At 40.9% G+C, this 17,059-nt stretch overlaps 1 protein-coding gene across 2 annotated transcripts in view; it reads left to right on the forward strand.

The window, feature by feature from the left end:
- Nucleotides 1-11,987: 11,987 nt before the first annotated feature.
- NPEPPS (aminopeptidase puromycin sensitive) overlaps nucleotides 11,988-17,059 on the forward strand; it is a 106,076-nt gene continuing 101,004 nt past the window's right edge. Inside the window, exon 1 of one of the 2 annotated variants that reach the window (XM_025439715.3) lies at nucleotides 11,988-12,115. In XM_025439715.3, coding sequence (XP_025295500.1) covers nucleotides 12,038-12,115 — 78 coding nt within the window. In that variant the 5' untranslated portion in view covers nucleotides 11,988-12,037. Of the gene's footprint in view, nucleotides 12,116-16,474; nucleotides 16,928-17,059 lie in introns of those variants that run through there. The other variant, XM_025439713.3, reaches the window with a different exon arrangement.

Raw genomic sequence — 17,059 nt, forward strand, 5'->3', positions numbered from 1 at the left:
GTGAGGTGCCCCTGCCTTTGGTTTTGTCTTGAGAGACTGCAGATTTATTTTTCCTTTTTCTTTATTCTTGTTCTCTCTCTCCCTCTTCTCTTTCTCTCTTTTTAAAGATTTTATTAATTTATTCATGAGAGACACAGAGAGAGGCAGAGACATAGGCAAAGGGAGAAGCAAGCTTCCCACAGGGATCCCCTCTCTCTTCTCTTCTTCCCTCTCATCCTCTTCCTCTTTCTCTTTGATTATTCTTTTTCTTTTTAAATGCTGTAATGAGGGGATCCCTGAGTGGCTCAGCAGTTTAGTGCTTGCCTTCTGCCCAGGGTGTGATGCTGGAGTCCCGGGATCGAGTCCCACGTCGGGCTCCCTGCATGGAGCCTGCTTCTCCCTCTGCCTATGTCTCTGCCGCTCTCTCTTTCACGAATAAATAAATAAAATCTTTAAAAAAAACTTTCTTAAAAAAACCCAAATACATAAATAAATGTTTTTAAATGCTAGAATGATGTTTCTTTGAAGTCTTAGCTTGAGGGATGTCCACTATAACCACTGTTGTTCAACATAGTACTAGAAGTCCTAGCCTCAGTGATCAGACAACAAAAAGAAATAAAAGGCATCCGAATTGGCAAAGAAGTCAAACACTCATTCTTCATAAATGACATGATACTCTACATGAAAAACCCAAAAGACTCCACCCTAAAATTGCTAGAACTCATATAGGATTTCAGCAAAGTGGCAGGATATAAAATCAATGCACAGGAATCAGCTGCATTTTTATATACTAACAATGAGACAGAAGAAAGAGAAATTAAGGAGTTGATCCCATTTACAATTGCACTAAAAACCTAGGAATAAACCTAACCAAAGAGGCAAAGGATCTGTACTCAGAAAACTATAGAACAGTCATGAAAGAAATTGAGGGAGACACAAGGAAATGGAAAAATGTTCCATGCTCATGGATTAGTATATGTGCTGCCGAAGCGAGCACCATGCTCATGGATTAGAAGAATATTGTTAAAATGCCTGTGCTACCTAGAGCAATCTATACATTCAATGCAATATCTGTCAAAATACCATCAACTTTTTTTCACTGAGCTGGAACAAATAATCCTAAATTTGTATGGAACCAGAAAAGACTCTAAATAGCCAAAGTAATGTTGAAAAAGAAAACCAAAACTGGTGGCATCACAGTCCTGGACTTTAAGCTCTGTTACAAAGCTGTAATCATCAAGGAAGTAGTATTCACACAAAAACACATAGATCAGTGGAACAGAATACAGAACCCAGAAATGGACCCTTCACTCTATGGTCAACTAATCTTCAACAAAGCAGGAAGGAATATCCAATGGAAAAAAAGATGGTCTCTTCAACAAATGGTGTTGGACAGCCAGGACAGCCACATGCAGAAGACTGAAACTGGACCACTTCCTTACACTATACATAAAAATAGACTGAAAATGGATGAAATACCTAAATGTGAGGCAGGAATCCATCAAAATCCTAGAGGAGAACACATTATGACCTTGGCTGCAGCAAATTCTTTCTAGACATGTCTCTAATGGCAAGGGAAACAAAGGTAAAAATGAACTATTGGAACTTCATCAAAAAAAAAAAAGCTTTTGCACAGCAAACAGTTGATGCAAACAAAAGACAACTGACAGAATGGGAGAAGATATTTGCACATGTCTTATCAGATAAAGTGCCAGTATCTAAAATCTATAAAGAACTTATGTTGAACTTGTTCAACGCCCAAAGAACAAATAATCCAATGAAAAAAATGGGCAGAACACATGAACAGACATTTCTCCAAAGAAGACATACACATGGCTAATAGACACATGAAAAAATGGTCAACATCACTCTGCATCAGGGAAATACAAATCAAAACCACAATGAGATAGCATCTCACACCACTAGAATGGCTAAAATTAACAAATCAGGAAAAAACAGATGCTGGTAAGGATGTAGAGAAAGGGGAATCCTCTTATACTGTTGGTGGAAATGCAAGCTGGTGCAGCCACCCTGGAAAATAGAATGGAAGTACCTGAAAAAGTTGAAAATAGAGCTACCCTATGATACAGTAATTGCACTACTAGGTATTTACCTTGAAGATACAAATGTGGTGATCTGAAAGGGCACCTGCACCCCAATGTTTATAGCAGCAATAGCCAAATTATGGCAAGAGCCCAAATGTCCACTGATAGATGAATGGATAAAGAAGATGTGGTATACACACACACACACACACACACACACACACACTGGAGTACTATTCAGCCATCAAAAAATGAAATTTTGCTATTTGCAATGATGCAGAGGGCATTATGCTAAGCAAAGTAAGTCAATCAGAGAAAGACAATTATTGTATCATCTCACTCATATGTGAAATTTAAGAAACAAAACAGAGGATCATAGGGGGTAGAGAGGAAAAAAATAAAACAAGATGAAATCAGAGAGGGAGACAAACCATAAAAGACTCTTAATCATAGGAAACAAACTGAGGGTTGCTGGAAGGGAGGGGTTGAGGGGATGGGGTAACTGGGTGATGGACATTAAGGAGGGCATGTGATGTAAGGAGCATTGAGTATTATATAAGACATGAATCACTAACCTCTACCTCTGAAACTAATAATATAGTAGACGTTGTTAACTAATTGAATTAAAACAATTAAAAATAATTTAAAGATAATTTAAAATTTAAAAACTCAGGTTGGTTTTATATGGATTTTATATGGATTTTTTAAAATTTAAAATAAAAAACTCAGCTTGGTTTTATATGGATTTTATGTGGATTTGTTGTTGTTGTTTATTTACCTTTATTTCATTCACACAGAGTCTAGGACCCTTTATCATTCCCCCCTCCTCAGTCTCCGTCCCCAGGGGTTAAGTAATTTTAGAGAGTATTTTAAAAGCTGTAACAAAATAACATCAAAGGAAATAGGAAGAGGGATGGAGGAAGGGTCAGGATTTGGGAAGGGAGTAGAGAAGAGAGAGCCTCTTCCCCAGACCCCTCACCTGGATTCCAGCCTGGGCAGTAGGGAGAACTACCCCCCCTACCTCACCAGGTACATCCCAGCTATAGGTGAGGTCAGTAAAAACAGTAAAAATAATTAGAAAAATTATAAATATCCAGGAATAGGAAATTCGTTAAATAAGTTAACAAATCCATAAATAAGTACATCTATAGTCAAGTCATACTGAAGAATATTTAATAGCATGAGTACTTGAATGATATATTAATATAGTATGGTCCCAATAAAAAAATGTAAAAAAAATATATTATGATCCCAATGTGACATATAGTGTATAATGTATGTGTGATGTATATGTGCAAAGAAAAAAGACAAGACAGTATACCAAATGTTAACATATTTATGGAATTACTGATTATTTTTGTTTTGGGGTTTTTTTTCCCCAAGATTTTATTTATTTGAGAGGGAGAGAGAGACCATGCATGAGTGAGGAGAAGGGGAGGGGGGAGGGGAAGAAACAGGCTCACTGCTCAGCAGGGAGCCATATGTGAGGCTGGATCCCAGGACTCTGGGACCCTGACCTGAGGCAAAGGCAGATGCCCAACTGACAGAGCCACCTAGGCATCCCTATTTCTCTTTCTTCTTTCTTCCCTTCCTTCCTTCCTTCCTTCCTTCCTTCCTTCCTTCCTTCCTTCCTTTCTTTCTTTCTTTCTTTCTTTCTTTCTTTCTTTCTTTCTTTCTTTCTTTCTAAGATTTTGTTTGAGAGAGAGACAAAGATAGCCAGAGAGAGCACGAGCAGGGAGGAGAGGGAGAAGCGGGCTCCTTACTGAGCAGAGAGCCTGATGCAGGGCTTGATCCCAAGACCTCGGGATCACGACCTGAGCCAAAAGCAGACACTTAAATGACTGAGCCACCCAGGTGCCCTATCTCTCTCTCTCTCTTTTTTAAGATTATTTTTTTGAGGGACACCTGGGTGACTCAGTTGATTAGGCATCTGACTCTTGGTTTTGGCTCAGGTGATGGTCTCAGGGTTTAGATCGAGCCCTGCATCAGGCTCCACATTCTGCTTGGAGTCTGCTTGGGATTCTTTCCTTTCCCCCTTTTCTTTTCCTCTTCCTTTCCCTCTTCCTTTCCCTGTCCCCCTTGTGCTCTCTCTCATAAATATGTATATATATATTATATTATACATATATATAAAAATAAAATCTTTAAGAAAAAAGATTTATTTTTAAGTAATCTCTACTTAACTTGAAGCTCAAACTTAAGACCTTGAGATCAAGAGTCATGTGCTCAACCAACTGAGACAGCCAGGTACCCCATTTTAGTTTTGTTAAGGCTCATCTAAATTTTCTAAATTCACTATGTTGATCAAGTAATACTTTTATAAGCAGAAAATCCCTGACAATAAACTTTGTTTTTGAAAATGAGTAGCACAAAAACACACAGTTTCTAGAAAAAAATACAGAAAAATATCTTTGCAACCTTGAGAGAGGCAAAGATTTCTTGGCAGAACACTGAAAACACTAACCATAAAAGAAAAATTGGAAAAATTAGACTTCATCAAAATTAAAAATGTCTACTCATCAAAAGACACCATTAAGAAAATGAATAGATAAATGAGAGACTGAGAAAAAAACATTCATAGTTTATATACTTGACCAAGGATTCATATCCAGATAATATAAGGAATGCCTATAAATCAACAACAAAAAGATAAACTACCCAATTTAAAAAATGGGCAAAAGACTTAAGCAGACACCTCGCAAAAAAGAAACATAAATGGCTAATCAGCCATGAAAGAGTGCTTGTGGTAAATGTTATATCACACTGATTTTCCTTTTGGAATGAAGGACTTATTCCTTTGCTGTTGAAAAGGCTGCCAATAGACAGCCCTCAACTCTCAGTCCACCTCAGAGATGGATTTGTCTCAGTTGAAGAGCCCTGATTTGCCTAAGGTCACTCCTTCGTTACACAGTGGCATGCATCCAATGACTATCATCCTGGCCACTTGCGCAAACTCAAAACATCTTTGAAGGGTCATCCCAGTTTCAGTGCTCTCTGTAGGGTTAGCTGAAGCTTCTGAGACTATATCACAGCTCAGCATTTCCTCTGCCCAATCATGCTTCTGTCTTCTATGCCACAGGTGTTGAGCGCAAGTGCACTCCTGAAAAAATCTACTGCCGAAGCTCCCTCTCAGAGTCTACTTCCAAGGGAACCCAAAGTGTGACAACACTCACCATCAGTAATCATGGGAAAAATGCAAATGAAAACCTTAAGGAGATGCCATTTCACTTCACCTAGAAGAGCTTTGAAGAAAAACTGATGACACCAAATGTCGGTGAAGATGTAGGAAAACTGGAGCTCTTGTCCATTAATGTGGGAATGTAAAATGCTACAGTCATGTCGGAGAGTTGTTTGGTAGCTTCTTAGAATGTTAAATACAGGGACGCCTGGGTGACTCAGTGGTTGAGTGTCTGTCTTTGGTTCATGTGATCCCAGGGTCCTGGATCAAGTCCCATATAAGGATTCCTGCAGTGAGCCTACTTCTCCCTCTGCCTATGTCTCTGCCTCTGTCTCTGTGTCTCTCCTCAATAAATAAATAAAATCTTAAAAAAAAAAGAAGCTCAAATATACATTTAACTTATGACCCAGTAATTACATTCTTAAGTGTATACCCAAGAGAGATGAAGATATCTAGCCAAAAAGTTTTACAAGAATGCTCAAAGTAGCCATAGTTATAATAGCCCCAAATTGGAAATAACCCAAATGTCTATCAGTAAGAGAATGAATAAAAAAATTATAGTCCTATTATACTCCTCAGAAACATAAAGGAATGAACCATTGATCCATGTACCATGTGTTGATCAAAAACATGATGTACAAAAGAAGCCATAAGCATGTATCCCCCCAAAAAACATACTGACTAGTTGCATTGATATAAAGTATAACAATAGGCAAAACAAATCTATGGTGATAGAAAATAGAAAGTAGTTGCCTGGGTAAAGTGGGGGTGGGGTGGCGTTTGACTGGAAAAGGTCATGAGGAAACTTTCTGGGGTGATGAAAAGATTCTATATCTTATTTTGTGTGATAGTTATATATTGGTTACAATTGTCAACAGGCACAGACCTGCAGGTGTAAGATTTACCTATTTTATTGTATGTCAATTATACTTCAACCAAAGCTTCTATACACCAAGAGTAGCACAGACACTCAATAAAAATTTTTTTTTTTTAAGATTTTATTTACTTATTCATGAGAGACACAGAAAGAGAGGCAGAGACACAGGCAGAGGGAGAAGCAGGCTCCCTGCAAGGACCCGGATGCGGGACTCATCCCTGGAATCCGGGATCACGCCCTGAGCCAAAGGCAGATAGATAGATACTCAACCGCTGAGCCACCCAAGGCGTCCCTCAGTAAATGTTTAATAAGCAAGTGGAGATGATTTTTCTAAGAAACCAAATTATTAATAATTATAGAAAAGATTTCCTTTTCCTCAGTTATGGCAAAATGTGAGAGTCTCTTGGGATACTCCTTGATTAAAATCTTGTGAATATTTATTCTTCACAGCAGGTTTTCCCCTCCCCCATTAAAATGGTTCAGCTTTGATAGCTGCAGGAGTGGCAGAATCAGGTCTATAACGTCTGCCTGCATCATTTGCAGGTGAGTGGAAGCACTAAAAATATATCAGGATAGTAACAGCGGTGAAGGAAAGAAGTCAAAAACCATCACCCGATTCCCAGTGCGGTAGATCAGCATTTGGCTGCTATTCCACACAATCCTGCCAACATCAGTCTCAAAGCAATTTCCCTTATAAAATATGGCACAATCACCACCCTATTTTGAACATGGGTATTTAATCTCAGAAAAAGTATTTAAAGTATTTGAAATGTTTGAAGAGACAAATTGATTTTTATGGAGCCAGCTGGTATTAACCTATGCTGTTTTCCACAAAGGTTAATACCCTAGGGTACAGGAAAATTAGAAGGGAGACAGAGAATCCTTTTGGGAGTTTCATAGCCTAAGAAACAAAACATGACGGAATGCCAGTCGACTCTCAAGAAAAAGATTTTTTGCAAACACACAAAGCTATTTTAAAATTCCCTTTTATAAAACCAAACAGTTCAAAAGCCATTGGCTGCCATCTTCAAAATCTGAAAGTAGACTACTTGGTCGGGTTGCCAGATTTAGCAAAGAAAAATACAGGATGTTCAATTAAATTTGACTTTCAGATGAAACAATGAATAGTTTTTAGTATAAGCATTCCCTCCAAATATTGCATATTTTTAGTATGAGCCTGTCTCATGAAATATTTGAGACATGTTTATACTAAAAAACTATTATCTGAATATCAAATTTTAAAAAAAGATTTTATTTATTTATTTGACAGAGAGAGAGCACAAGCAAGGGAGCAGCAGGCAGAGGGAGAGGGAGAAGAAGACTCCTCACTGAGCGGGGAGCCTGATGCAGGCTCCATCCCAGAACCCTGGGATCATGATCTGAGCTGAAGGCAGCTGCTTAACTGACTGAGCCACCCAGGTGCCCCTGAAAATCAAGTGTAACTAGACATCCTACACTTTATCTGGCACCCCTAGTCCTGGAAAGCATTACTACTCTGCAGAACAAGAGGCTCAACCTGGCTGAGGCAAATGTGCCTTTCATGTTACCACATGGAATTACAAGGTTCACAATAGTTATGGTAAAAGAAGAACTGAACCTCTCCTATGCTCCTGGATTTCTACTCTCTCTGTCACGGTGAAAAATATTGTGAAAAGCGTTTAAATGTATTTCTTTTTTTTTAAAGATTTTTAAATTTATTTATTAATGAGAGACACAAGAGAGGCAGAGACACAGGCAGAGGGAGAAGCAGGCTCCATGCAGGGAGCCTGATGTGGGATTCTATCCCGGGACTCCAGGATCACGACCCGAGCCAAAGGCAGACACTCAACCACTGAACCACCCAGGCGTCCCTTAAATGTATTTCTAATTGTTTAAAGTGGTAATGAATTAGTTGAACTAAATAAAGTGTATACTTGATATTGAGACTCTACAGTTTGTTTGTGTAGGGGCCTAGGATTAACCATATGGATTTATTTTATTTTGTTTTATTTTATTTTATTTTATTTTATTTTTTTAACCATATGGATTTATAAACCCAGAGAACTCATTTCCCTTGTTAGGTTTGCTTTGCCTAGTGAGGAATGAATAGGCCTGGCTTTGCAAAGCAATTTGAAGACTTCAAAACTGCTCCATGGAAATATATATATATTTTTAAGATTTTATTTATTTATTTAAGAGAGAGAGAGCACGAGTGGGGAGGAGGGGTAGAGGGAGAAGTAGACTCCCCACTGAGCAGGGAGCCCAAAGCAGGGCTTGATCCCAGGACCCTGGGATCATAACCTGAGCCAAAGTCAGACGCTTGACCTTAAGCCACCCAGGCACCCCGCAAATATTTTTATTTCTAATGAAGTTATTCCTCCACCCCTTCTGCTAAAGAGTGTCCCACACTGTTTTACTTTATAAGACTATGTCAGAAATGTCTCACATATTATGTTTCCAAGGTGGAAGCCTGCTTCTGATGGAGGCTGGAATACTAGTACTCCAGAGGTAGGTTGAAAACAGCAACATGGCTGAGTCCATGGATAGAGCATTCTTTTCAGCATCAGTTGATGCTCTGCCGCACAGGATTCTGTTACCCTCATCTGAGCTGCCTGGTTATTCTAGCAATCAGATCCTTCTGTCTCCTTTCTGTTAGCTGGCCTTGACACCCACTATCATGTGCCCTCTTCGCCTTGACTCCCAGACACACAATTCTTTCATTTTCTTTAAACTCAAATGCCAGAATATTGGAATTTCTAGGACAGTTACATGGCTATAACAACAGCAGAGAAAATGTGAAATCAGGACTGTCCCATAAAATCTAGGACATGTGATCCCCCTGATATGTCAACACTTGTGCTCTGACCATTACCCATAATGGTGAGGATATTTGGAAAGGAGACAGGACTGACAGTTAGGATTTCTTCTCATCTTGGTTTTAATCACTGCTTTGCAGTTAACCTTGGGCATATACTTCTGCACCTGTCTCTTCCCCATGCCAGTTTCGGATCCCCTTTTATTTGAAGCCCCCATGCCAAAAAAAAAAAAAAAAATAGAATGGAACAAAAGGAACTCATCTCCAGCTATTTTGCATATCCTTGAAATTTAAGTTTGAATCCTAGAGTTCGTAACCTGGTTTACTGGGTTTCTCTGTCCCTTTACTATAGAGGGGGAGAAGTTATGGAAAATAAAGGTCTTAAAGATTTTACCATTTTACTTCCTTGTTTAGGAGAATGAAACTTGTGCCTGCTTTTAGGACTGCAATTTGTAAACTTCAAGTCTGGATCTAACTTAGATAGAACCATAGTATTCTAATTCCTGGAAAAAATTAAAAGGAGCTTATAAATTAGAGAAAGTGATTTACCCTCTCAGTAAGAATAGTACTTTCTGTGAGACAGTGACTTTTTTCTCTCCCTTGCACCTCATTTCCTTTGATCCTGTTCCCGCCCCTTCATATATCGATGTCCTCTTCAAGTGACATAAGGCAGTTATGAGTCACATTAGCAAAAGTACATAGAGCTAAACAAATATGTCATATTTTAGCATCTCTTGTCACTGAGACACATCAGGAGAGGGCACAGCAGGAGTTCAGGGTTTCCTAATGCAGAGTTCCTAAAATTGTGGTCTCGACTTCAAAGTTAATGTATGTTTGGGGCAGGAAAAATATAAATCTCTGTTGAATGTTTGAATTGTGCCTTGTTGCCTAAAGAGTTTTGTCTTTTTTTTTTTTTTTTTTTTTTTTTTGGCCTGTCCTAATTCCTGATGTCAGGTCCCTAGGGTATCTGTGCTACGTTTCGTTCTCAGTGAATGTATATTTTATACAGTGTGATCGCACTTTGAGCTAAAATAGATCATATCTAGAAATCTGCTGGTATGGCTTCCCAGGATGAAAGAATATGAGCAGTTTGAATTGCTTTTTGTCTCTTTGGCTTCTTCCTGAGTCAATTCACAATACAGAGATGTTACCATATAGATTTTATTTGGAAAGAAAAAGGCACCATATCCCAAAGTCTGGTCTCCATACTGAGATTGTTTTCTCAGAAAATACAGAATATCTAAAAATGAAAGGGGCTTAGATGCATACCTTACATTCTCTCTCCAGCTCTGGCATTACTTATTTATTGGGGACAAGAGGACTTTCGGTTCAGTCCTGTGCATAAGCAGGACACAAGCCAATTTCTAGCTCTCCCTACACTTTTTAAATGTTTATTAATCTTGGTTCCTTTGCAAGTTCTGTAGGGAGGCTGGCAGCAGAAGATTTTTTTCATCCTCACTTATTTAAGATACATGGCTAAAACCCCAAGGCAAATCGCTCTTATAAAATCTCACTCCATAAGATGTGATTGCACTGGGTTGGCAGGCCTTAATGTCTTGGGTCTCTTTTCTTCACCCCACCCTTAATTTAGGCTTGGACAGAGGTTGAGATTATTATTCTCTTTGGTAGGCATGGCATCAGGTATTGAGTGAGGACCAATCCTGATGTACATTCTTTCTGTCAGGGATTTGAAAAGCAAACAGATATAGAGCCAAGGGTGGAGAAACTGAGGTTGACAATTGCCAAGCTGCTGAGGCTTTTAATCCTTTTGGCTACTCCACCAATCTAGTTCAAGCTGAGTCCTCACTTACTTTTCTAGAGGTGAAGTCAAAGCAACAGCATTGTTAAGTTAATTTCAGCACGCCAGCTCCAGAACACCGTAACCTTTACAGACTTGGGATTCCATGAGAAATATTGTAGCAGCATTCCAGAGACCCACACATCAGACACAGACATATGCATTCTTGCCTGCTCAGAGGTTTTACTCCCTAAGTCATATTCTTGTGGGACTGGTGGCTAACCCTTCATAAGAGTACACCGCCGAAAGGGCTCATCACAATATGAAGTTCACCAACAAAAGGCTTGGGCTTAGTCATGTAGCTGTCAGTCACTCAGGATTGGTAATTAATCCAGGAATAGTGGCTGGGGAAAAGGAAGTAGAAGTACTGGGAAAAAAAAAACAAAAAACAACAACAACAAAAAAAAAACAGGAGGAGCTAGGAAAGAAGTAAGGTGGAAATGTATGACTTTTTCAACTTCCTGATGGAAAGATACCAAGAGACACAAAATTCTTTCTGACTCTGAGATCTTTTTGGGGCCATATTTGGATGCGCATCATGTCACATTGCCATCTTCAAATATATATACAGTTTACCTTTGAACAATACAGGTTTGAACTGTGTGGATCTACTCCTACATGGATTTTTTTCCCTACTGTAAATGTGTTTTCTCTTATGATTTTTTTTAACATTTTCTTTTCTCCATCTTTACTGTAAGACTACAATATGTAACACACACAACATACAAAATACATGTTAGTTGACTGATCTCAGTAAGGCTTCCAGGCAACAGTAGGCTATTACTGCTTAAGTTTGGGGGGAGTTGGGATGCCTGGGTGACTCAGCGGTTGAATGTCTGCCTTCAGCCCAGGGCGTGATCCTGGGATCCCTGGATGGAGTCCCACATGGGGCTCCCTGCCATGGGGCCTGCTTCTCTCTCTGCCTATGTCTCTGCCTCTCTCTCTCTCTGTGTCTCTCATGAGTAAATAAATGGAATCTTTGAGGGAAAAAAAAAGTTTGGGGGGAGTCAAAAGTTACACGCAGACTTTGAACTTACAGGGGTCTGTGTCCCAATCCCCGGCATTCATTGTTCAAGGGTCAGCTGTATTTATATACATATGCAGACATGCACATCATCTGTTATATATAGTATCCATATGTATATATATATAAATATTATAATATAAATATATATTTATATATACTTACAAATATTTATATATATAAATTTTTTTAGTATAATATACATTTTAAAGCATATGGAATTAATCTGCTTTCTTTTCATGAAAAATACAGGATGGGTAGCAACATTCCATCTATTCCCTACTTTTTCAACAGTCATTCCAACAGCCATTTTAAGTTACAAAGAATCAAAGCTGGGATCTCATGGCTTCAGCCTCCTATGGATTGCTTTCTAGCTTTTTGTATCCCTGGTTTTTCGAACATCCTCACTATCTTCTGCAGGTAAGACTTATATTAGTGAAATTACAGTTATAATTTCCATGCTTGAAATTGACACTGAAGGCCATAATTTCTAAGTCAGGGATGCTATATATTAACAGTTATGCTTAGTTTTGATCTAATATGGTGGGTTTTATAATGGTCTCCCAAATTCTTCCGCGTCTTTCTCTTCCCTTTTCAATGCGCCACAGCCAGGATGCGTTTCCCTTCTCTCTGAATTTTTTGGTTTCCTGTCCCAATTCCTTTATATTCTCTTTGCTTTAAAACATCTCTTTCAATGATTTACATTTGTTCTACATATCCTTTACTCCAACTCTTTATCTAACACTCCCGCTATGAAGCCCATTCTGACACTAAGAACATGATAGACTTCTTTTAGAAATTCCTAAACTACAGGTAACATAATTTTTTTTCTTTGAGAAAAGCATGCATCATGCACTTAACTGCTTTACCAATGGGGAAACTGAGGCAGGGAAATGATAAGACTTGTTCTAGGCCATAGATAAAGTGAGGAGTAGCAAAATTGGGACTCTCAGATTAGTTACTACCTAAAAACTAAAGAGAAAAGTGCCTAAGATCAGAATAACTTCATTTTTTAAAGATTTATTTATAGAAGTAATCTCTACACCCAACGTGGGGCTCCAGCTCACAACCCTAGGATCAAGAGTCTCATGCACTACTGACTGAGCCAGGGAGGTGCCCCTAGAATGACTTTCATTAATTTTTTTCTTTCTTTCTATTGAAGTATGCAATTTGCATAGGAATTTTAATTTAGATTTTCAAGGGCTTTGTTAAACAGAGAAACCTAGAAATCTGTTAGAAGTAAGGCTAATGACCTTCAGACAGTACTCAGTCCCTGCACTGCTTCTTTTTTTTTATTTTAAAAACATTTATTTGAGAGAGATAGAGCAGGAGGAAGGGCAGAGGGAGAGAATCTCAAGCAGAGTTGGAGCTGATTTGGGGCTCAATCTCATGGCCCTGAGATCATGAGTGGGTCCTTCATCAACTGAGCCACCCAGGTATGTACCCTTTCTCCAGCTCCTTTTGAAGCTGGAGAACACGAGTTTTGAAGCTGGAACACGAGTTTCCAAGAGCCCTTCATTCTTCATTTCAGTTATTCCAGAGAAGCCTGCCTGGAGCATATTAGATTGTTAGCCAGTCAGTCTTCTTTATGAGAACTGTATGTACAACCAACTTTCCATTACCCAATTTCAAAGTATAGGTAGTAGATCTGGGCTCCTTCCAGACCTGTTGCAATGGAACTTCCTGGGTCATGGGACTACAAATAGGGCCAAGTAAGGTTCTCCCTTTTTTTCCTCAACAGGGTGACAACTACTGCTGTTATGAAGTCTATGGCCTTGGTGATTATTTTTGTTTTTGTTTTTTAGGTAGGTTACATACCCAACACCGGGCTTGAACTCACAATCCTGAGACTGAGAGTCACATGCTGTGCCGACTATCCCTGGGTTTTCTTTCTTTCCTTCTTTCTTTCTTTCTTTCTTTCTTTCTTTCTTTCTTTCTTTCTTTCTTCTTTCTTTCATTTTTTTAAAAGATTTTATTTATTTATTTGAGAGATAGTAAAAGAGCTAGAGAAAGCACAGGTAGAAGGGAGGAACAGGATTGGGACTCAATCCCAGGAGCCTAGGATCATGACCTGAGCCAAAGGCAGACATTTAACTAACTGAGCCACCCAGGGGCCTGCCTCTAGGTTTTCTTTCTGTTTTAAAAATCATTTCTGTGGGGATCCCTGGGTGGCGCCGCGGTTTGGCACCTGCCTTTGGCCCAGGGTGCGATCCTGAAGACCCGGGATCGAGTCCCACATCGGGCTCCCGGTGCATGGAGCCTGCTTCTCCCTCTGCCTGTGTCTCTGCCTCTCTCTCTCTCTCTCTCTATCATAAATAAATTAAAAAAAATCATTTCTGTGATTTTATATATATTTTAAAAATGTTACCTCTAGTCTCAGGTTCACAATTTCTCTGTGGGACACACATCTTGTACATAAAGGCTACAGACTGAGTAAAATATTCTCTCTTGATCAATGGTTTAGTTGAGTCAGTAGCAATTGAGATATACTTTGTTCAGGGCTTAGTTCTGACAATTATAAAGGAATTACAAGTACTTCTTGAAAAGATGTCCATATAAAAAAATTAAAGGTAAGGTTACAGAAAAAGTACAAATAAATCATCAAAAGCCAGTACTTGGGAGCTGATAGGAAAGGGGTTAGAGTTGAGTGGAGTTAGTCAATGAGGGCTTTTTGAGTTTTGAAGGCAGGGGTATGGGTTTGGCAAAGAGGATAAGAGGGTCTTTCTAGCAATAATGCATGACAATGGTAGAGAAGAGAGAATGAGCAAACTGTAATGGCCGAATGGTAAACAGGTTAGCTTACTAAAACTGGAGAATCCATGTTAAAAGCTAAGAAAAACAAGTCTAAGGACAGTTCACGGAAAGCCTTAAATGGTTATAAATCAAATTTGCCAGATGGACTGGAATAAAACAAAACTGGAGAGTTAGAAAAATAGGGAAGTTGGTACCAAATTTTTCAGGAGAGAGAGAGAGAAAAAAAAAAGGGTGGGTCCTGATGCCAGTCCTGCCATTTATTCGCTGTATGATCTTGGGGAAGTCACTGAATCTATGTGTGCCTGTTTTCTCATCTGTAAAATGGGAATAATGGCACCCACCTAAGTGAGCTGTTGAAAGGATTAAATGAATTAAAGTATGAAAAAAGTTTAGTAAACACTCAATATATTACTATTCAATTATTAATTCAATTATTAACATATTATTAAAATTATTATTATAATTTCTATGACCTATAAATAAATGGTCATAGAGACGCCTGCATGTAACAAAAGGCTCCATCTCACATCTTAGTTTGAAAGGACTGCAGTCGTTCAGTTTGTCCTAAAAGGTATGCAGGATTCAGAGGACTAGAGGGGAGGCCCAGTGTCCAAGACAACAGCCACTGGTCTCACAGGGCAACTGAGCATCAGAAATGTGGCTACTCAGAATTGAGATGTGCTATGAATGTAAATTATACACTGGATTTCAGAGCTTCAGTGTAGGGGGAAAAATCTCAATATTTTTTATTTGATTACATGTTGCAATGATATTTTGGATATGTTGTCTTAAATAAGATGCATCAATTTCACTTGTTTCCTTCCTTTTTTTTGATGTGTTACTAGAAAATTTAAAGTTACTTAGTTGGCTTGATTATGTTTCTTTGTACAGTGCTCATCCAGTGTATCATTCAGCATTGAGTTTTGGAAATTCAAGGGTTCTACATGTGAAGGTCTTATAAAGGAATATGGGGATAATGGATAAATCTCTTTGCCCTTGACACTTTAAAAATATATAGGTATATACATGTGTATATACAATATATTTATATTAAAATATATCTAACCCCAACTTGTGAGGTATCTACAGAATTGACAGAACCAGAGTTAAAGTTTAACTTTATTTTTAATTTTTAAATTTTTAAAAAAGATTTTACTTATTTATTCATGAGAGACAGAGAGAGAGAGAGAGGCAGAGACATAGGCAGAGGGAGAAGCAGGCTCCCTGCGGGGGGCTCTCCATCCCAGGCCCCGGGGAACATGCCCTGACCAGAAGGCAGATGCTCAACCACTGAGCCACCCAGGCGTCCCTAATTTTAACTTTAAAGAGGCCACAATCGGTAAAGGGTCTTTTAGCTTAAAAAAGCAGAAACAAAGATGAAAACGGGAAAAGGGTGAAACATACCTTATTTTGAACATTAAATCATGGAAACAAAAATATGCCTAACTTTTGAAATCACTCCCTCAGATGTCCAGATCGCATTGGTTAAGTAACCTGGATTATTAAAGGTTTTCTGCCAGATTTTTTCATTATCATCTCCTGAAGTTGCTTCTTAAAATAACAGGAAAAATGACTGCCAAAGAGCCTCTAGTCAGGGCTTTCCTCTGATCTGGAGGTAAAAATCCAGTTAGGGGTTTTGCTCTGAATTGATGGTTTAACGTTTTTACCCTGACCGTACCAGCCAATTGTATGGGCTTCAACTTCCCCATAGAGCAAGGGGTGGAGGAGGGTTGTCTTCACACGCCGTCCCTCCGCTTCCCGAGCCCTTCTGGGCTCCTTCCGGCTGGCCACTAGTGGGCTCTCCCCAGGGGCGCCGACAGGTGCAGCGCCCGGAGCCGCCTCCCGCCCCCAGCACGCGCCCGCGACCCCGCACTCTCGCGTCCAGCCGGCCGCGCCCTCGCGGCTCCGCCCCCTCGCGGCCCCGCCCCCTGCCCCGGCGCGCACGCGCCCCCCGCGGGGGCGCGCCCGGCCGCCGGGGCCGCGCACGCAGCCGCCGCCGCCGCCGCCGCCGCCACCGCCTCCGCCTCCTTCCCTCCCTGCGGGCCCTCCTCCCCTGCCCTCCCCTCCGCCCCCTTCCCCGTAGGCAGCCCGCCCGCCCGCCTGCCCGCCCGCACTGCCTCCCTCCCGGCCCCGAGCGCTCCGGCTGGGTCTCTCCCCCGCCCCCTCCCCCCCAGGCTCCCCGGTCGCTCTCCGCAGGCGGTCGCCCGCGCTCGGTGGATGTGGCTGGCCGCCGCCGCCCCCTCCCTCGCTCGCCGCCTGCTCTTCCTCGGCCCTCCGCCTCCTCCCCTCCTCCTTCTCCTCCTCAGCCGCTCCTCTCGCCGCCGCCGCCGCCTCCACAGCCTGGGCCTCGCCGCGATGCCGGAGAAGAGGCCCTTCGAGCGGCTGCCTGCCGACGTCTCCCCCATCAACTACAGCCTCTGCCTCAAGCCCGACTTGCTGGACTTCACCTTCGAGGGCAAGCTGGAGGCCGCCGCCCAGGTACGGCGACCCTCGGGGCCAGCAGTTAGGCCGCGGGCTGGGCTGGGGGCCCGGCGGGGAGGGCGGGCGGGCCGGCGGGCCGGGCGCTGCGGGCCCGGGGCTGGGGGGCCGGCTCGGGGGCCGGCGCGCCCC

This window comes from Canis lupus, chromosome 9 (genome assembly GCF_003254725.2).
Source record: "Canis lupus dingo isolate Sandy chromosome 9, ASM325472v2, whole genome shotgun sequence".
Lineage (NCBI taxonomy): Eukaryota > Metazoa > Chordata > Mammalia > Carnivora > Canidae > Canis > Canis lupus.